The sequence below is a fragment of the Pterocles gutturalis genome, unplaced genomic scaffold (assembly GCF_000699245.1).
Source record: "Pterocles gutturalis isolate BGI_N339 unplaced genomic scaffold, ASM69924v1 scaffold9899, whole genome shotgun sequence".
NCBI lineage: Eukaryota > Metazoa > Chordata > Aves > Pterocliformes > Pteroclidae > Pterocles > Pterocles gutturalis.
The window spans coordinates 124-20881 of record NW_010128183.1 but is presented as its reverse complement, the minus strand read 5'-3'; the positions used below and the strand labels follow the sequence as shown (position 1 = coordinate 20881).

At 36.7% G+C, this 20758-nt stretch overlaps 1 protein-coding gene across 1 annotated transcript; it reads right to left on the bottom strand.

The window, feature by feature from the left end:
• Positions 1-2431: 2431 nt before the first annotated feature.
• Positions 2432-19707, bottom strand: LRRC72 (leucine rich repeat containing 72; the record flags this gene model as incomplete). The annotated part of the gene is made up of 8 exons (XM_010079515.1): positions 2432-2597; positions 3747-3774; positions 5008-5157; positions 7122-7211; positions 11490-11603; positions 13036-13117; positions 16043-16112; positions 19599-19707. Coding segments are annotated over 8 exons (809 nt in total), but the record flags the coding sequence as incomplete, so codon positions are not given.
• Between the last annotated feature and the right edge of the window lie 1051 nt (positions 19708-20758).

Below are 20758 nucleotides of genomic sequence, written 5' to 3'. Positions count from 1 at the left end.
CTGCCACACTTCCCTCTGTTTGCAGTGAGTCTCAGGGGAGAGCAATTGCAATCCCAGTTAGGGTCCTGATGCACACTGTTGCTCCAGAGCTGCCCCTGCCTTCCTCAGCTGGAGCTGGCGCCAGCCCGTCTGTTGGAGGATTGTGGTTGATAGGTCCTGCATAAAACTGGGGTAATGACTGGCTCTTGTTTAATCATGAATTGAAGGAAACATCTCATGTGACATTACTTATAAGGAACTTAAAGTAGAATGAAAATTGATATGGAATTTACTGATTTCTTAAGCAAGGTTTTAAGTGACAAGGCAGCTGTGGAGTGCAAAGCCAACAGACATACTTACTCTTATACTTTCTAGGGCATGTGATTCAAAAGACTTTTCTCCCCTCCACTAGGAAGAATAGAATTCTCACTTCTCCAGCTGTTTTGCTAGATGTAAGAACATAACTGCCATGTCTGTCTAGCCTGCTCCATTGCAGTTCTTGCTCCCAAGTTCACTTTTAGGCTGGTTTTTAATATTTTCACCCTAGGAAATCTGATTGAATTAAGGATATGGAAAAGCTTCTAAAATTATCTGGGCATGTTTTCTAGTGAACTAAATGTTGCATGTTCAAATGACTTGAGATTTTTGATGCAAATAGATTTTCAAGGTTTTTTTCATCTAACTAAAGGGAATTCTCAGCTAAATTTGAAATTACCTTTGTAATTTAGTATTTCTTCATATATAAATAGCTAACATTATTCCTTTTTCACTAATGGCTCTAAAACAGACTCAAACGTTTTGACAATCTAACATCAACAGGGTGAAAGGAATTACCAGATTTAACAAAGATGAACTCCTCTATCTGGGATGGAATAATCCCACAGAGCAGTACAGACTGAGATCTGTCTGGATCTGCTGAAAAGGACCTGGGGGTCCTGGTGGGCAGCAAGCTCCCCTGGAGCCAGCAGCGTGCCCTGGCAGCACTGAAGGTAAATGGTGCCATGCATAGGTGAAGACAAAAGTAGAGTACAGCCAGCAAATCAATAATTACTGCACTTGCCTTGGCGCTTGCTAGGCCACATCTGAAATGCTGTGTCCCATTTTTGGTCAGCTAGGTTCAAGAGAGACATTAAAAACCAAGAGAGTGCCAGCAAGGGTGCCAGCATGATGATCAGAGGGTTGGAGGAATTTGGTTTGTTTATCCCAGAGGAAAGAAGCCTCGGGGAGATCTAATCACAGTCTTACAATATCTAGAGGTAGTTATAGAGAAGATGGGGGATGCACAGTGACAGAAAAACAGACAACAGGCTCAAGTTGTTGCAGGTGAAATTCCATCTGTATATAAGAAAAATTCTCTGGAGTGCAATTAAACACTGAAAGAGATTGCCAGGAAGTAGTGGTACCTCCCTCATGGTAAATACTTGACTCATCTTGACGGGGCACTGGATAACCTCATCTCAGACCTGCTTGCAGCGGGAAGGTTGGACTAGATAAGCTCCATAGATCCCTTCCACCCTAGACTGTCCTGTGACTGTGCTCACTTAGGAGAGAAAGAATGAACTCAGATGACAGACACAGTCTGAAGATGGGCATTGATACATCAGACTTTAAGCCTTTGTCAGAACAGAGGGAGAAAGATGTGAGGAAATGTATTATTTTCCATCTATATGCACATTTCCCACTAGCTTCCTTAGTGGTAACAGGCTTTAGAAGCCGAAGCTGTCAGGTGTAGTGCTACAGCATTGTATGACCCATATGGGTATAAAAGAGAGAGTGTTAAAACCAGTCAGCAGTCTTGGGGCAGTGCATTGCATATGCCAAGTCCTGTCTCTCCAAAAGGACCAGTAAGTAGAGGCCTGCATCCTGGGAGAATATTACCAGCCACAGCCAAGAGCTAGACACCCGCATGCTTAAGAGCTCGCGGTTCCACTGTATTGAGACCAAATGAGGAGCCTCATAAAACTAAGAGGTTTCATTGCATTCATACAGCACGCAAATTGGCATATTGAAACTTTAACCCCTCTCAGAAATCAGAAAAGCTTAATGGTTGCTTTTTCATATCTTTATTTTGAGAGAGGAAGACAAATTACTGCTAGTGAACATGGTAAATCTAATTCTCCCACAGAAACTATAAAGAATGAAATTATTTATCCCTAGTTTCTTAAAAATTAACTTGCTGTTTAGTTTTAAGAATTTCTGATAACAAAAGTATGGTAAGAATTGCATTCCAAGCAACTTTTATTGTAACATTGCCACTATAATTTGTTACCTTAATTTCTTCACTCTCCATATTACATATGTGATGGTAAAACGAATGTTACACCAACACTTTTTTTTGCTGGAAGTTCATTTAATTAGATACATCGTTTAGTGTATTCATTTTATAGAGACATTAAGAGGCTTACCTTCACACTAGAAAGAGGAATTTTTTTTTTCTTAAGGAAGAAAGCACTCATCTAAATTGGATTGTCAGCTTGTCATGCGGTTCTTCAGCTTTGTTTCCAAGCCGTCTTTCTTGACAGGTGGCTACTTTGTTCCAGTCAACAGAGGAAAATTCCATGAGAGATCTTGTCATTGCCCGTAGTAAAACGGCATCTTCAGGGTTCTCAAATGGTACTCTGCAAAAAGAACAAAGCAAATGCAAATATCCCTTCTCCAAGCTCTGAATCCAGAACACTGTGAGCTTGTGTTGTTCATGTATCCTGCTGCAGCTGCAGTCTGCAAGAGGAAAGTGGCAGACTCACACCATCAATGCAGAATTGACAAGGATTTCATGTCAGGCCAAAACCTTTTACCTCCAATACAATATTAAAGTCTGATCTTAGAAGAACTTATTTCATAAAGATGTACTTGTAGCAATACACACCTGATGTAAACCATGTGACTATTTCCACCGAGTATAACACACTCTGTCACGATAAGGTACCTTACAAAGCCTAAGCATCTACATTAGATGGAGAGGAAGCTGTACATCCATTCTGTCAATGCGGACAGCTAACTCCATTGAAAGCAGGTAAGAATTCATTTTTAAACAGAAATTAGCTTGATCGTAAAGAGCTGTACTTAAAGTGAGTAGCTATATAAAATCAAATTGTTGAGGGATATAATTTGTAGGCTTTTATTATTTCCTTTAATAAATTTTTCAAATATTTTCATGTGTAAAGCTAGAAAGTAAAAACAAGCCTGATATCTGAAGTTTCTAAATTTACTTCTATAAAGACAGCATCTAAAAATGTCATCACATTAAAATGCAACCTTATCCTGCCTCAGTCCAGACACAGAGATAACAGAGATAACTTTTACATTTATTTCTATGATTGTGAAACAGAACAGAATAAAAGTAACATCAAGTACAGACCAAAAAAGTTTCATTCTACAAGTCATAATATTTTCCAGGGAGCATGTATTTTTGAACAGCCCACCAGGAGAAAGTTTTCTGGGCCATAATATAGAACAGCTATTCTCATGCTCTAATACTTAAAGCATGCTTTTTCTAGTGATCAGTATTTGATCTTATAAATAAATACCATTTTTATATACCCATTTCCAAATGTGGAATACTTCTCAATATTAAATTTCAGACAGCAGCAGGAAGGTTGTCTCATCAGAATAGTATAGAGTTGCAACTCCGTTAAATACAAAGACCAGAAATTTTTTCAAAAGCTCATTTTTACTGGACACTTTTTCTGATTAGGGTATTTTTCAGGCACAAGAAGAGGAAATAAAGTAAATGCTTCAGAGATGCAAAAGACAAAAAAATGACTTACTTATTTGTGTGATTTCCAAATTCACAACCTGTAACAAAAAGTTCAAATTAAGACATTGATGGCTGTACAGCATTTTAATTAGCTGAGGATTACCATCCTGATCCTAAATTACTTGTTCAAATGAACTGAAAACCAGCGGATTATTTGAAGTGCTCAAGATCATCTTTTATTAAATTACTGTGGAAACAAGTATCTGATGGGTTGTTTTTTTTTTGAGTTTATGTAGTTCTTGTAATTTATTTCCCATAGACATACATTTCCATGCTTTTTTTTCTTTCACAGAAAAATGGCGCCACTGTCTATATATGTGAATGACTGCATGGTAGAGATAAAGACAATTGTATGCCTACTTTGATAATTATCAGCAAAACAAGTAAATAATTAAATATTCTAAAACTACCTTTTTTTCCCAACCTTTTCAAAATTATTGTTAAATACACTGCTTTCAGGTTTATTATTGTGATAATACACATTAAAAAAAATTGCAGGTATTTTATTACTGTTCCAAACTTCACCTACGCTACTTTCTAAAATGCTACCGTTTTAGTCATCTATGCACAATATTGTTTTTCTTATCTTTAAAACATCAAAAAAGCAGACAAGACTGTGGGATTTCAAGGTTTGTTCTGGACTGCCATACAGTACAAGCCACAAGGTTCCAGGTGGTGTTCACCTGTTTTCTTGTGCCAGGATCAAGCTGTCGTCCAGATCTGAATGTTTTAAGAGCTCTATAATTTACTTTATATGCTATCATAGGACATCATTAAAATATTCTCAGCTTGGAAAGCATAAAAAGGAATCTGCTTACAAAACTAGGCAAGATATGCAAAATTTAAAACACTATTTAGAAGAAAATACTTTCTTCAAGAGATTGTTCTATGAAATCACTAGAGGGCATCAAAACTCTATTATGCTGATCACTGTCTGAGACTCAGCCTAGAAGTGTAGTGAGATTTTTTTAAATAAATAAAACTAAACACTCAGAAGGCACATACTGGAAAAACGTTTGTTCATCTATCTTTAAAGACAATTCTGTAACTAAAGGGAGTGACTAGAACTTATTTGCCACAGTATTCTTAACAGAAGGATTCATTTGTTGCCTGTCACTGCTACTACTCACTTTATGAAGCAATTTGGTTGAGGTCCTGATGCATTTATACTCTATTACCAAAACCAGTAACTTTATGAGATTAATGAAAAGAACTTTTTCTAATCCAAAGCACCTAGAAATGTGTGCTTTTCCTTACATCATTATAAATACCTGAGGGTATCATCAGTCTTCTGGCTGCCTGAGTGCATCTGCTAGATCCTGATGTATTTACTCTCCTTCCAAAAGCTACTGACTGCATGACACAAGACCTTTCATGGTTATACAGGTGAAGCGCTGACTCCCTTTCTCTTTGTGTAACTGCTGTTAAAAGGGATACAAAAGTTTTAATTTTTCTACCAAGTTAAAAGGCTGGTATTATCTATCTGCATGCAGAAGGTGATTCACTTTTTGTGCAGAGTTTTGTGACAATAGCAGTATAAAGCTGCATCATTTTACAAGAATTCAAAATAGGAACATGGAGTGATACTTCCTAAGGTTTTAGGGTAAAGCCCTGTCCAATAAAATACTACTGAGTGTGGCAGAATTAGAAGTTTTAAACCAAGAAAGAGTAAAGGAAGACCTTTCATACCATTTACATAAGATCTTCTGCAGAAGTCAGTAAAGATTTGGAAGTTTATGAATGGCAAAAACAAGTCCTGGTTTAAGGCCAGTTCAATTCCCGTTGCTCAATTACAGAGAAAACTGTAGGAGTGCCATCAAAAGAAAAGCTTCAGATTTTCCTGTTTTGAACTTTAATTCAAAAATAACTTGAGTTTGAGACTGTTAAGTCAAATAGGGAATTTTAGCTTCAATGATATGAACTGCATACTTAGCTAGTACTTCAGCTGCAGAACAGAAGTGAGCTAAAGGTTTAGAGCAAGTAACTAACGCTGGTAGAAGCCTTTTGAATCCAGGAAAGTTTTTAAGTCATGGTGTCTAGGGGACCAATTAGGAAGGAACTGCAGTGGCCATGCCTGGAGGTAACAGAAGTGTGAACACGTCTTGCATAAAGGAGACAGCCAGGACTATGCTGTGGTAATGCTCCACAGATGGTGAAGAAGCTTTGTAATGTTAGAGAAACAGTTCACTAAACAGAAAGTCCAGGGCAGAGCTTGATACAAATTAATGCCTCAAGTCTAAATCCAGGACTGATTACAGTATTACTGTATTTAGGAGATTAAGTCCAGGAAGTTTTATGGAAGTGTTTCGAGAGCTGTAAATGCAACATGTATTTTCCAGCACATTTTCAGTCATCGCTCCCTAGTCAAAAATGATCATTAGTAAAACAGCCTGACAGACATGCTAAGCATAGACGTAACACAAGATCCCATATTCAAGAGTCTGGAGGTACCAGTGCAAAATGAATGTGTAAGAAAATGGCCACGTGGTCAGATCCTCATCAACCCCTGACAAATGCTGTGGCCATCCACCAGCTTTCCTTCACGACAGAGCTATGCAGCCTGCCAGCACCTGCAGCTGTCCTGTGGCTGCCTTCCTTCAGTCTTCCATCCTCAATCTCCTAGAGACTGGGAGCAGGTTTTCAAGATTACATTGCTTCTCCTTGTTGCTTTCTTAGGAGGTGGAGCTGGGGTAGGAATCAACACCTTTCTCAGTGCTCTCCAGTAATTTTCAGTTCTCCTGCCAATCACGTAGTTCTCCAAACACCAGAGACAAAAATCACCAAAGCTGATTTTTGTGGGTCTGCTGCGGCATGTTATGGATTGACTGATTTATCAGCTGGCTATTCTTAAGACCTTTTTTTTTTTTTTTCCTGTAGAATTTATAGTAGACAAGCTGTGAAAGATCTCTTCATGATTTATGAAGATTTCTATTTGAAAACTTGGTCAGCATGTACCTCATCAATAAATGTGCACATACATATTTAAACTGTACAGAAACATGTAGATAGCTGAGGATATTATCCATATCCAAGTAAACAATGCTCACCCATCTGAATATACCTGTTTGAATGCACAAATGTAGGTACATGTTTTTACGCACAGGCTTTTATCTGTCTTACCCAAAAATATACAAACCAAGATACAAGATAAAAAAACACAGTATAAAAAGACAGAAATCAAAATCATTTGATAAACTGTTTATGCCATGAAAACTCTATTTGCTTGACAAATCGTACAAAAAATGAGTATCTGTTCATTAGATCTTTTGCTATATCAACAAATGCAAGTAAAAGAACAGGCAAGATTAATTCAGCTATTTTTCCAAAGTGATTAAAATCAAAAGCAACTGTCAATGTTTTGTGAGAAAAGGAAAGCAATCCTTACACTTCCTGTCAAGGAGCTGTACTGAAGGAAGGAAGTGTATCACATAGAGCCGGTAGTCTGGGTCTTGTGCCAGAGGGTTATGGAATAGGTCTGCAAAATGTATACAGAAAAAACAAACATCATCACAAAAAAAAAAACCCAGCAATGGAAAAACAACTAACTTAGCAAGGTAAGAAAATGAAAGACCACTAGTAGCCAAAGATTTTGTACAAAATATTATCAAATTCAAATTGTTTTTATGCTGGGTAAACAAAGCACATTAAGCTTCAGACACATGCAAAATTGCTCAACTAAACATGGACTGCAAGAGCTGGCTTATTGCAGAGTATGCAAAATACCACAGGCAAGAAGTGAGTAAAGGTGCCATCACATGCTCCAAACTTTTGGAGTTTTTTTCTATTTTTTACGATACACAGACAAAACCACTGAGTGTTTGCCTTTGATTTTCTTATGTATTGTTAGCTGACGCCTATTTTAAATAACAGTAGTCTTTTAGGTATGACAGCTTAAAGGTAAGACAAAATTTGTAGGTGGAGAGAGTTATTAAAACCAGATGAGCTTTGGGACACCTAAGGCTTTATCATAGCTTATTTTCAGTTTTTATCCCATAGACACAATATAAAATGTAAATACTGAGTCTTCTTATGTTTTGACAGATGATGAGTTTGAAAACTCAAGAAACTTGAAGAATAAAATGTTTAAAAGGGCCTAAGTTCCTGAGAACCTGCGTCCCACTAACTTTCATTGAGACTTGAGGTACTCAGCTCCAAAAGCCCATTAGCAGCTTGACTAAAATACTTAAGTTCAGGTTCACATTGCCTGAATAACCAAACCTTTGCAACACAGAGACAGGTATCAATACTGTGTTGCTGCTTTGCCAGATGTGGAACATTTGCCTAGCTGACAGTGTGTTTCATGAAGTGATATCTGAGGTTGATTAAAATAGAAACTGACTCATTCCCAGATCAGCTAACAAACAAACAAACAAGTGTTGTTGGGTGGGGTTTTTTTCTAAATGAAAAACATAACAATGCTAATTTTCTCCTTATACAAATGCTGTTCTTCTGAGACAGGAGCAGCAAAATAATCAGGATGCTACTTTGAGATCAGAGCAGAGAAAAAAAATCTCAAATTAATCATTTTGACAACCAAAGTCTACACTGGTCTGGTTTTCTCTTTTTGAGGTGAGGCCGTGGCTAATATTCACTCTAGGTTAAAAAAGCCTGTTATACTCAATTTTAACAGCTAGGGAGGGAAAGATGGTATTACAGAAGCAAATAAGAGATACTAGACGATACCACACAGATTTGTAAACTAAAAGATGTCATTTCATGTTCTTCAGGATAAGTATGACTGCCAAAGAGGGCTCAGTGCTTGATGCGATGTAGCAGTTATTTTGAGGGCGCAGTAAGGCTGGAATGGGCATTTGGTATCTCCTACACAGGAAATGGCTGCTCGTGTATTCAGAGGAGAACTTAAAATATTTGAATTCTTTAACAAATTTTTAAAAATCACTGTACTTAGAAGTAGTAAGAGACCCACAAGGTGGCAGCAAAAGAAAGTTCCATTTTTACTGAATGAAGTAGTATATAGCTATTTTTTCTAGAAAGAGTTAATCAGAAAGAATAGTAGGTATATATGTGCTAAGTCTGTTCTTGAGTCAAGAAAATACATTATAGCATTCCAGAGAGAAAAATGTTTCAGAAAGATCTACAAAAGCAGGTATGTTTGGTAGTGGAAGGGAATGGAAGATTCAAGAGAGATTTCTCCAAGGCACAAAGCAGCGTTGATAGTAAGTACTTCTGAATCTGGATGCTACTTGGAGCACATCCCTCCTCATCAACACTGACTGTAGGTTTCTTGTAGAGTATATGAATTTTTCTACTGCTCGTTCTTACAACAAATCCAACCATTGTATGGAGCAAGATGGTCTTATTTTACAAAACATCTGGGATCAATTCTTGGCTCTGCTATCTACTTTCTTGTCAAGGTCATGCAATTTTACATCTACAAATTAGGGGTAATGCTTTCTTCCTCCACATTTTTGTCTGTTTTCTCTATTTGGAGTGTAGGAAAACAGTGTGCCTAACCCACATGGGGTGGAAAGGAACTACTGTGGTAGAAACATATTGAAGAACAAAAGGAGTTTTCTGAGGTCTAGCAGCAAGATGTTATCAGCTGTGGATAATAAATCAGTTGAGGCAATTTACAGAGTACATAACAAAAATCTTGGATTCCAAAAGGGAGAAGTGAGCACAAGGTAAGCCCATAAAGAAACCCTCCATATCTCCCCAAAGGCTGCAGCTGTAAGCAACCCACTTGGTAAATCTTTAAAAGCTGAGGAGTGTCTTCCCTAAGCGCCTCATGAAGAATGGTGTTATGCTAGAATTCCAGTGCAGGGCAGTGTCTAAAAATCACAAGAGAGCCTTAAGGAAGAGAAATGTAACATTTTGGCAGCTGGATGCTACTTCTGAAGTGAACAATAATAGTGTCTTAGACTGCTTCATTTTAATAGTTCTAATGTCCTCAAGAGCTACAAAATAATAAAATGTTACCATGCATCCAGAAGTTCTGCTGAAGGCTACCAAGCGGGTTTCTTTAATTGGATTGTCCAGCAATAAAAAAGATCTACCTCGCAACAGTGAGAAGTCTCCTATTCCCAAAAGAGACTTTCTTTTATAAAGATGAATTATGATGAGCCTTTTCAAAGCTACACAGTGCAAATTCTGCAGCCACTTCACACTTCTGAATTTTGCAAGTAGGCAAATAAATTATATAGTAATATGATATGATATATAGGACATTACTTTGAAAATTTATTTTGTTCATTTACTGCTGTCATTTACCTCAAATATGACAGTGCATTTTATTAAACCAACAGTCCTGTTAATTTGAGAACTCATTTTTATGAAATCTCTTTGAAACAAACACACTGACAATTTTTTCATGACTGCAAAGGTCAAAAAGGACTAACTGTAAAGTTAAAGTTTTTAACGTTCTTCCACTGTTTAGCATTTACTCTTATATCTCTGAACTAAAGAACAATGCTTTACTCAGAGTAGATCGGTATACTTTATATGTTGTTTGACAGTTCTCTTAAACACTTTCTTTCCTATGATGGTGGCTAGTCCAATATGCACCAATTTTCACTCTGTCTTTGTGACTGCCATTCATAATAACTTGGCAGCACTTTAACTACCTGCTCTTTGTCTTTATTTCACACAGATGGTTGCAACAAGTACAACAAACTCCCTGTGCTTGTTGAAGTTCCTTATTAACTGGTAGGGCTCTAACATTAAATTCAAGCGACTGCACCATTCATACATAGGATGTCTGTCCAGACTTTGCCTCATCACTTCCAACAACTGCCTTCTTAAATGGACTACTTCTTCAATCTTGCATATAATGAAAAAAATTACAATAATTTGGCTGGCAAAGACTTCCTGAAGACCTCATTTGGTTTTTGGCCCAGGGTCAAATTCAATTAAAAGTGTACTTTTCAAGTCATATTTTCCTTTCCTACAACCAGACATTCAATTCTTTGAATGCATAATAACATTCACCTCCATTCATTGTACCACTAAGACACAAAACTTGTTTCCTGTTTTCTCAAAGTACTGAGCGTTTGGCATGAGCTATGACAACATTCTTTTAGGAACCAAACAAAAAGACTGCTTACGCTTTCACTTTCCATAGGTTTACAGCATATAATCCTACTTTCCCTGGAGGCTAATTCTTACCTTGTAAATTAGTGGCGCCAATACAATCTTGTATAACTTAATCTGAAATTTCAGAGCCTATGCTACTTTCATTTCCAGCAAGTATATCAAAAAGCATGCTACTTAACATATATTGTTATACTTAATATCTAAAGCAGATTTATTCTTAGACTCTAGAAATCCACAGAGTCTGCCAAAAAGATGCAGCAACTAAGTTCTATGAGCAACAGAATTAATGAGGCAGGAATTTGGGCTCTATAACCTGCCATTCGCACTCTCAACAGCAATAACACACATTTCTCAACTCCTTTCACCTCTGTGATAATGTCACTGTACACCCATGTTCCCTTACAAAAACGTAGCACTAAACTGCTTTGACTGCCTCCAAACTACTCATCCAGGAGACTGGCTAGCCAGCAGCCAAAAAGAGCTAACTTTTGAACTCATTTGGAAGTTTTTTCTTAGTTGGGTACTCTCTGTTGGATTTTCATGTCTCAGAGATCTCTTTCTTATGTCAAATTTGGTTGAAATTTATAAGCAGCTTCAAAAGCTATTGGCAAACGATGCAGAAACAGACAAGAAACATCCTGATAAGAAACACTAAAAAAACTAGTGCTCACTGTTCTGCAAAATAAAAATAAGGTATTACTTAGGGTCTGCAAGCTTATCATTCCTTTCAATTCCTTCACTGTTCTGTCAAGTTTTTTTAACTGGTTGTTGTGAAGCAACAGAATCTGTAACACACATAAGTGTTTCAGAGCACCTGAAATAAAATGAAAAACAATTAATTATTGTCACTGTATCTGACTGCCTTTATTAGACAATTACTTTGTTATGCTGCACACTGAATTCAATATTCTAGTTATCCATCTGTGCCTGCCTTTTGGTAACACCTTGCATGAGATTAGTAAAAAAAAAATTATCAGAGATTTCAATATGCCTTTCATCTTTCTAGTCACATCCTCTGAACATCTGAGTTTTTTCATTACAGTTCCTTCCATTTGTCCCCACGACCATTGCCTCAACAAATCAACATCAATTGCATCCCCTCTCCTTCCTCCCAAATCCCAGTAATCTCTGATTAATTCATCTTCACTTTCTTTTACCCTTACTTAATATTACCTTTCCCTCACAAACAATAAATAGTGAATTCCTTAGAAAATAGTTCCATTTCAAATAGGTAGTAATGTTTTTAAAAGTCATTACATAATATTGCTGTGGCTGACCCAGACTTATGTGTTCACATCCTCACACCACATCAGGTGTAGACATCTCATTTTCCAAATTCTATAAAGTATTTCTCATCCACATTTCTCTATAAGCGATACCTGCCCTTCTGTTTACCAATACTTCGTTATCTTCTGTGTGTTCTCTTGTGCCCATATGTTTCTTTCTTTCAAACATTCATTTTTTCTCAAAATCTCACAGAAACTAATCAACATCATTTCTCATCCCAACATTTTATAGGGACAAAGAAAAGTAAAATATTAACATTTAAAATGTCCAGGATACACACAAATTTATTATGCTTTGGCATCTTCATTTACAATTCACTAGTCTGGTACAGCAACTTTAATCTACAAGAGCAAGCAAAACCGAAATAGAAGTGTAAACAGATGCAATTTTACAATAAAACAGCTTTGTAGTAACTTCAGAAAACACTTCTGATTATTAATGCAACTATATCATGAAGAAACTGCAGAACCTTAGTGACTGCCTTCAAGTGGGACAATTTATTAATTCACTACCCTTTTTTTTTTCATGTTAAAGTCTGTCAGCATTGTTACCAGTTTTTCGTCATATGAATATAAATGGGTCTCAAAAGGAACTTCTGTAGGGTTACAGAGTATCTGGTCAGCAAGAGGACTACAAATCATCATGTAGACAGAGCTCTGATGTTCATTTTCAATATGAAAAGTGGTCATGTAAGATCAAAAATATTTTACAATTCCCTGACATTAATGTGAATGACATTTCACCCCTTAGACTAGGATAAATGTATCACCTTATTGACACTCAAGTATGCTGGAACAACTAAATCTCTAAGAAAATAATTAACATGTACTGTTTTGCATACATAGGAGCTTTCAACCATTAAGTCACCTGCTGTCATCCACTTTTATAAATTTGAATGCCAATACACAGAAAAGAAAGTACAGGCCTCGCTCAACAATCTGAAAAGGGAATATTTGTACCTGATATATCCGTCAACTCATTATTGTTGAGATAGAGTTCGGTCAAGCAATAGTTTTTCACCAAGAAGGTTAAATCTTGTATCTGAAATGAGAGTTAGGAAAACTGTTATATGTCAGTCTAAATTTAACTTTGGTGAAGTATAAACACAGCTTCTTGAAGTTTAACTATAGTTAGTTTCTTATATTTCTATATAAGACTCTTGGTTTAAGGATTCTCTTGACAGCTGAACCTTCATTATAAATACTAATTACACATCAAATACACATAGCATAGCCTTACCTGATTTTTTCGAACTACAATTTTAATATTTGTATTTGGAAACAAATTTCATTGAATTACTGGTCTTCACATTTTCTTTTACTTCTATTCACCTTTGAAATATTTTTATTGTGAGAACATCCTTGTAGGATGTAACAATTCTATGTTGATTTAAGAATATTGCTGAAGTATATCCTTGGAGTAAGCCCAGCACCTAATTTTAAATTTCTTCATCATCAGGTCCAAAGAGCAAAATTTGTACTAAATTTCAAAAAATGACATTTAATCAGATTCACAGAATCAATTACAATTCCAGAAAAAAAAAGTGTGTATGGGTATATTTCCAATAAAGAGTTATCTTCAGTCCCTATGAAATCTTATCCCCTCACTTGGAGAAGCTCAGTTCTAATATTGTCTTCACTTCAATGCAAGGTAAAGTATATGCAATGGGATACCAAGCTGACCATTACAATAGTTGAGAACTGGCAGTACCAATGGTGCTGACAGTATTATTTATAATAATGTATTTATTCTTCAGTTTATTTATAATAATGTATTTATAATAATAATGTATTTATTCTTCAGTTTAAATGCAAGAACAACATACAGAATTTTATTCCTGATAGTACTTTGATTTCTGTGATGCAAAGTCTTTTATTAGTGGGGAAATTATTTCAGTCCTTGAATTGTGCCACTGATTTTAAAACAAACGTGCTTTGCTTTGTGTATTAACAGTGTCTGAAAGTTGGAAGGAGGATAACAAGACAGATGTTTTTCCATTCCTAAACTTCTCTGAAATTCTCTGAGACAAGATACTTTAAAGTTCAAAATATTTAAAGTTAATTCTCTGAGTCTTGCTTCACCTCAGAAAAACCTGTTTCAGTGAAAACAGAAATATACCACAAATAAAAAACTCCTGTTCTTCACAATGATTACTATATCTGGTATAGTGTAAAGCCCACGCATACCTATTGTACATAGTAGTGTTTCTCTATCTTGCAAAGTTTGGCTTTTTTACTATCATCTGAAATTTACTTTTTTTGTGATAAAATTATTGTGATGCATTTTTAAGGAAAGAAAAAAAATATCTCTCATCTTCTGAATTCAGAAAAATATGCTCCTCCTATTAGAGCATTTAGCTGAGACTTCTAACAAAAGCCACTGAGTGGCTTTTCCACACAGGTTATATAAAACAGAAGAATGTTCCTTGTTACTGCTTAGTAGGAAAGTGATATCTGTGCAAAAATCAGATTCACTTATCTTTTATGCTCAGCAAGAGCAGTTCTGCTTAGTCATCAGGCCATTTCCTCTTACTCTTTAATGTCCTTTAGAAATACAAGGTAAAGCTTTATTATACCTGTGATTTCAGTTCAACATTTTAATGTATCCATATTTTTGCTTTTTTTGAAAATAGTTGGATAACCACAGGTATTTCAATGAAGTCGACATAAGATGCTATATAATTGATGTTAGCCTGGGGCAGCAGATAATACACACACTCCTAAGTGACATGGAATGTAAATTTATTTTTTCTGCTGCTCACAGAGGTACTTATTTACCTGAGCAAGCAATTCTGGTGTTTTAAGAACTTGAGGCCATTTTGAAAGTCATGCAAACTACTGTATAGTAAGATATTTAAAAGCAGGTTAGAAATTCGTGGGTTTTATCACTTTTATCGCTTTTTAATATCCAGTTGCTAATGGTGAAGGTTTGGATTCAATTCAACCATTTAATAATGGTTGGCTGTGTGTTTGGAGATTTTGAAATCAGGTAATTCTACTGTCAAGTAGATGATTTTGCGTAAAATACAATGTGCCTAGTCTTGTCTGGAAACTAGTGTCCAGAGATTTTCACAGAGCACTGTGTTAAAGCCCCTACAGGATATAATACTATAATCTAGATTTGCACTGATGGAGAAAGTAAGGTACATGGTTTGTGTAACTGATTTAGGACCATACAGTGCATTGGAAACAAGAAAAATTAACGTCATACTCTAATCACTTGCCTGGAAATCTCTCTTAAAATCAAACCTGTTTAGTGACACAATGGCCTGCATAACAGCAGAAGATACTCCATCAACCCCAGCACTGCAGTGCTACTGCCTGTGCACCGGGAGAAGCACACCGGAGAGAGTTACATGTCACCCTGGTGTGCACAAGGGCAAAAAGGAGTCTCACTTCAACCAGCAGCCTGCCAGGAAATAAACTACGCACGTCTGCAAGGGCATAAAAAAAAGCTATGCGTTACCTGCAGTCCGCTTCTTTCCTGAAACACTAGGAAGCCCAGTTGTGACGAGAATACCTTACATCCATATCACCCCTAGGTCTGTTCCCAGAGCTGCCCACTCTGGTGGGCAGGGTATACTTGCTATGAGCTACACTAGGAACTGCTATCCCAGACCTCAGGTATGGGTATGCTATCAGGAAATTTTGCCAGTAACTTAGTCCTAAATATACTCAATCTTTCTTTTTATTGCTAAAGTATTAGCACAAAACCTCAGCTTCTTAAATACACAAAATCTAGAAATGTGATGTGAATGTAAAGGAAAATATATCAGCTTATACTCTGTAATGTAAAACAAAATACTGTTTCCTCAAAACTGTCATTTAAATCAGTTAAATTTGCCTGGAAATTAAAAATAACTTACTACTTTGACAATTATATAATACTTTATGTTAGGAAAATTACAAAATAATAATCAGGGAGTACAGATGCATTGTTCTGCTCTTTAAATGAATACTGTATTACCTTGTTGTTGTTAATCCACAAACACTTTAACCTATGAAACTGTGACAGACTTGGGATACTTCTTAGTCCTCTGATGGAAGAAAAAAAAAAGATTAACAAATCTCTTAACATTAATGGTGCTTAATCACTTTGTAAATGGTTGATTTTTTTATAAATAATATTATACAAGCACTAAAAAGCCATGCTTCTGTAGAAATCATAGCAGAAAAAGATGCAAGGAACAAGATGGCAGAGACAGTGCTAGCATTCTACACACCTGAAAGCACAACAAAGCAGCAGGTGGTAAAGAAATGGGAACAAACTAAGTGATACTTTTTTTTTTTCTTCATAACAGCATTTATTTTCCCAGGGAGTATGACTCCCATGTACTTTGCAGTTTGTAGAAACCACTCAGAGCACAGGCGGAGAAGTTTGGCATCCAGGGGACACAAACCTAAAAGGAAAATTGCTTTGAAGGTGCAGCGTGGATTGTCCAGCCACAGTGCCAGAGGAGCCAACACAGGACAGCACATTCCTTACTATTTTTCATACTAGTGTATATTCTGAAATCTTTTGCCCTTTTTTCACCCCTCTTCTCTTCTGTGCTCATATAAACTTAGGACCTACTCATATCCATTAACAGTCTTGTTTTAAATAAAACTGCACATCCACTGAGGCTGGAACTATCCTCTACATGCTGGTAGAGTTTTTTGTCTAATTGTCTTCAAGCTTGCTAGTGTACTATAAATAACAAATTACCTACTAACCAAAGAATATGAGTGAGCTGCCAAGTAATTTTCATTAATTGCTCCTCCTTATTTTTCATTGCTTTAAATAAGTCTTCTTGATTTCCTCTACAATAATTACATATGACCTTTACATGAAAGATTTTAATTGTTTTAATAAAACATTCCTTGTGGATTTTAACATGTTTCATGACCAGGGCCAGTGTTTCAGAAAGAACTTACAGGATTTATAAAAACTAACCTCACATCATCTGCCTGTTTTCCAACTGTGTAGCCTAGTCTCTGGTTTCCCATGGTTTGTTTTTTTTTTTTTATTTTTTTCAACAAATGCTCCAGATACAGACAAAGGTGCAGTGGACAACTTTTCTGATCTTGCATTTGAAAAAAAAAAAATCTTTCTGGAGCAAACCCTACAAAGTTGAGGTGCTGTACTTTTATTCTCCTGTATTTCTGAAAATCAGATTATCCCATGCTGCTACTTTGTTAAACTGTTTATTTGGCTTCCCCAAATAATCCATAAAAATGAACCCTGCAAATATGCATTTACGTGTCTATTGTCACAAGTAACCAGAAAATATGTTACTGCAAGTAGTAAAGACAAGCAGATGAGTGTTGACAGGACATTCAGAGCTCTTACACAGCTACTATCTAATTCTTCTGCACAGCTCTACCTGTACACCCCTGAACTATCTTTCAGGTAGCAAAGCCAAAATTTCCTCATATTCTTCGCCACTGCCATTCTATACCTAGTTTACAGGTTTACATTTTAATTTGCTTTACTCCCTCTCTAGTAACAGCCTCATCTTGACTTATCTCCAAGCCTTGATCTATTTTTTTTTCCGGTATTAAGGCATTTAATTTGCCCCAGGTAGAGGCTTAATTCCTCTAACATTTAAAAGAGCCCGTCCCTTTCTGAATGCCTTCCAGACTTTGCATGCCTCTTACAAACTGATCCTTTTTGGCCTGCAGCACTGTTTTCGTACCTACTGCTAAGTTAATCAGTCTTCCTAGTATGACAGCTTTCAGAGTCCAAAAGTAGATTTTTTTATGTCCCTTTAATAGTAGTGCGCTAAAAAAAAACTTATTCCCTCTTATTTGATTGACTTTAATTATTTTTTTTTTCATTTTCTTATTTTAGCCAGCAGAAGATTATGTCAAACCAACAGTTAAGGAGGCACGATCTGATACTGAGATTGGCTGAGGTTCGTGGTTTATATAAATTGGTATAGAATAAAAGGAATTCACTTTTCTCCAATCATCAAAGAGGCCAGCTTGCATCATCTTTCTCAAAATGGTTTCATGGGAAGACAGAACTCTTCTGCATCTGCCATCTGCCAATTTCTTTTTATTCCATCAAAAAAAAAAAAAAAAAAAGGAATTCAAAGCCAGTCAGGGCACACATTTAAGTATTTAGAATTAGGAAATATGCCTGTTAAGTCTATAAACAGTCTTAATTATTTTACACATACACATTATAATAATTTTTTCTTGTATTGTTCAGAAAAAAATATATATGCATCTCATAATTTTCTCATTATTTAAACTTCTTCCTTAGATTTTATGTATGTTTTCTTTTTTCTAAAATGCATATTTTAATAATTTTGACAGTAACTATATGTTTTACATTTTATTTTCACAAAGCGTCAAATACTTACTGAGTGTAAATCAGGAGATATGCTAAGGATTTAAAAGATAATAGTGGGCACATTTAGCTTTTCAAGACAACCTCATTTCCACTAAAAACAGGCTAGACAACACCGAAATTCCTTAACACCTTTTTTTTTTTTTTTTAACATTCATGAGACCCAGAGACCTTGAAAACCTTGTCCCTGAATTACTAAACTATTTCTTTAACCCCTTTTTTTTTTTTTTTTTTTTTACATTCATGGGGCCCAGAGACCTTGAAAACCTTGTCCCTGAATTACTAAACTACATTAACTCTTTACATACGATATCAAGCGTACAAGCATTAGATGCAGTTGTGAGGCTGCAGACAGGTATGCAACACTTGGAATTACGCCTTGGCCAGAAATTCAAAGTATGCTTTTCAAAAACTTTGAAGTATGCCCTGTCATGTATCCATCTTTCTATGGTAGCTTCTCAGCATGTTCATTGAGCAACACACACCTCTATCAACCCAGATCACCCACAGGTTCATGCCTTCTTTCACTTAGCATGGTTTCTTCTCATCTGCCCTACATCTTAAGCTGTTTCATAAAGCTCTCAGAGGAGATCAGTTCTCAGATCAGTACTGCCAGCTCCAAACAACTGCTCTTGTACTCACTTCATGTTGCCCTGCCCTCCCTTCAATTCTTCATGGTAGAGATGCAGGTAATTTCAAAGGTGCTACCAATGAGTTTCACTGTTGCAATAACAGATTTCTCCAGGGAGGTCAGAAATTTGGCAGTTCTCAGACTGGGCAGGTCTTGCGTTTTTTCGTTTTTTTTTTCCACCCAGCCTTACGAGCCAGTTAGAACAGGCAGAGATCAGCCCATTAAGCCTCCCCCCTCCCTCTGCTCCCTGTGGTAGCAGCCCATGCTCAACTCTCTGAACTCACAGACCCTCGAGCAATTCTGCGTTGCTGGAGAAGGATTCTGTATCTAGGGCTGAGGCAGTTAACTACTTCACTGTGAGCAGAGCTCTGCTGTGTAGGTCAGTGTATCTTCACCATTTCTTCCAACACAACATGAATGGACTAGGTATAAATATGATTTACTGAGACTTCACATATAAATCATGTTCAGAGTATCTGATACAGAAAGCACTATGAAAGGTTACCATTTACTGTGTGCTCTATTTTAGTAAAAGCCAGAGAAACATAGTTTACTTACTGTCCAGCCAGATACAATACTAAGACATCCACATTCCTCTTAAAGCCACAGATCTTCAGCTGTTTTTCTACTGCCTGACAGCATATAGTACATTTGTCAGCATAATATACTGCATAATTATAGATTCATTACATTATAACATAAGCATATTTGGTGTTTAAATTACTATGCACACCAAAATTAATATATGCATCACAGCATCTTGCAAAGGATAATATGGTCTAAGAGAGATAAAGAGATATAAAATTAGCAGTCTCCATTTTAAATTGATAAAAATACTCCAACAATTATGTTATACTTATGCCAACCTTCTTTTCCTGGGGAGAATCACAGTTCACAGACAGGCAGTAAAAAGCAACATATGTTGACTGGAGAATTGGCTTCTCACTCAGGTCAGCCAGCCCAGTACAGGTATCAACAAGAAAACTGCTTGCCTTGCAATATAGTTGCAACTTTATTTTATGCAACTTTACTTTATGCACATGGCATTTTAAAACTATGCATCCAGAAAACTCTGCTTGTACATTTAATGTTGAAAAATGTAGACATAATTTTGATTTTCAGAGTATATTACCGACGTGCTACAATTCGTAAAAGCAGTGAATCCTATTAATGTAAGGATTATAGATCTCAGCTACTAGTGGTTGACAAACAGTAAAATGCCAATCAAATACAAGTTATCATGCCCAACATCATTAAGATCATTATTGTTTAAAACACAAAATTGCAATAACTTTGCAAATACAAAATGGTTTGGAAGCACCGCTGGGCACATCTAGAGCGGCCTATAGTGGCTGCACAATGACTTCAGTGTGCTCTGGGTATACTGAGTATACATAAAATAACGGTGGGTGCGCTTGCCAACCTGCTGCACCGGCGGCACGTGTGAACAGAGGAGGCAGGGAGCTGGCGGGACAGCGGCTCCCTGCACGCAGCTGAGCTCGGGACAGGGGCCGTTCGCCCAGGAACCCAATACGGTCAGCACCCGATTGCAGTTGTCAGATAGTGAAAAAATCTGGGACAAATGGCTGTATTTTTCTTTCTTACACAGACAGAATCTGCAGATGGAACACGAGGTGCCCTTTGGAGAAAAGCAGCTGTGCGACAACCCCGGGCGTGCCGACAGCTGTCCCCGCGGGCTGCAGCAGCCGCACACCTCC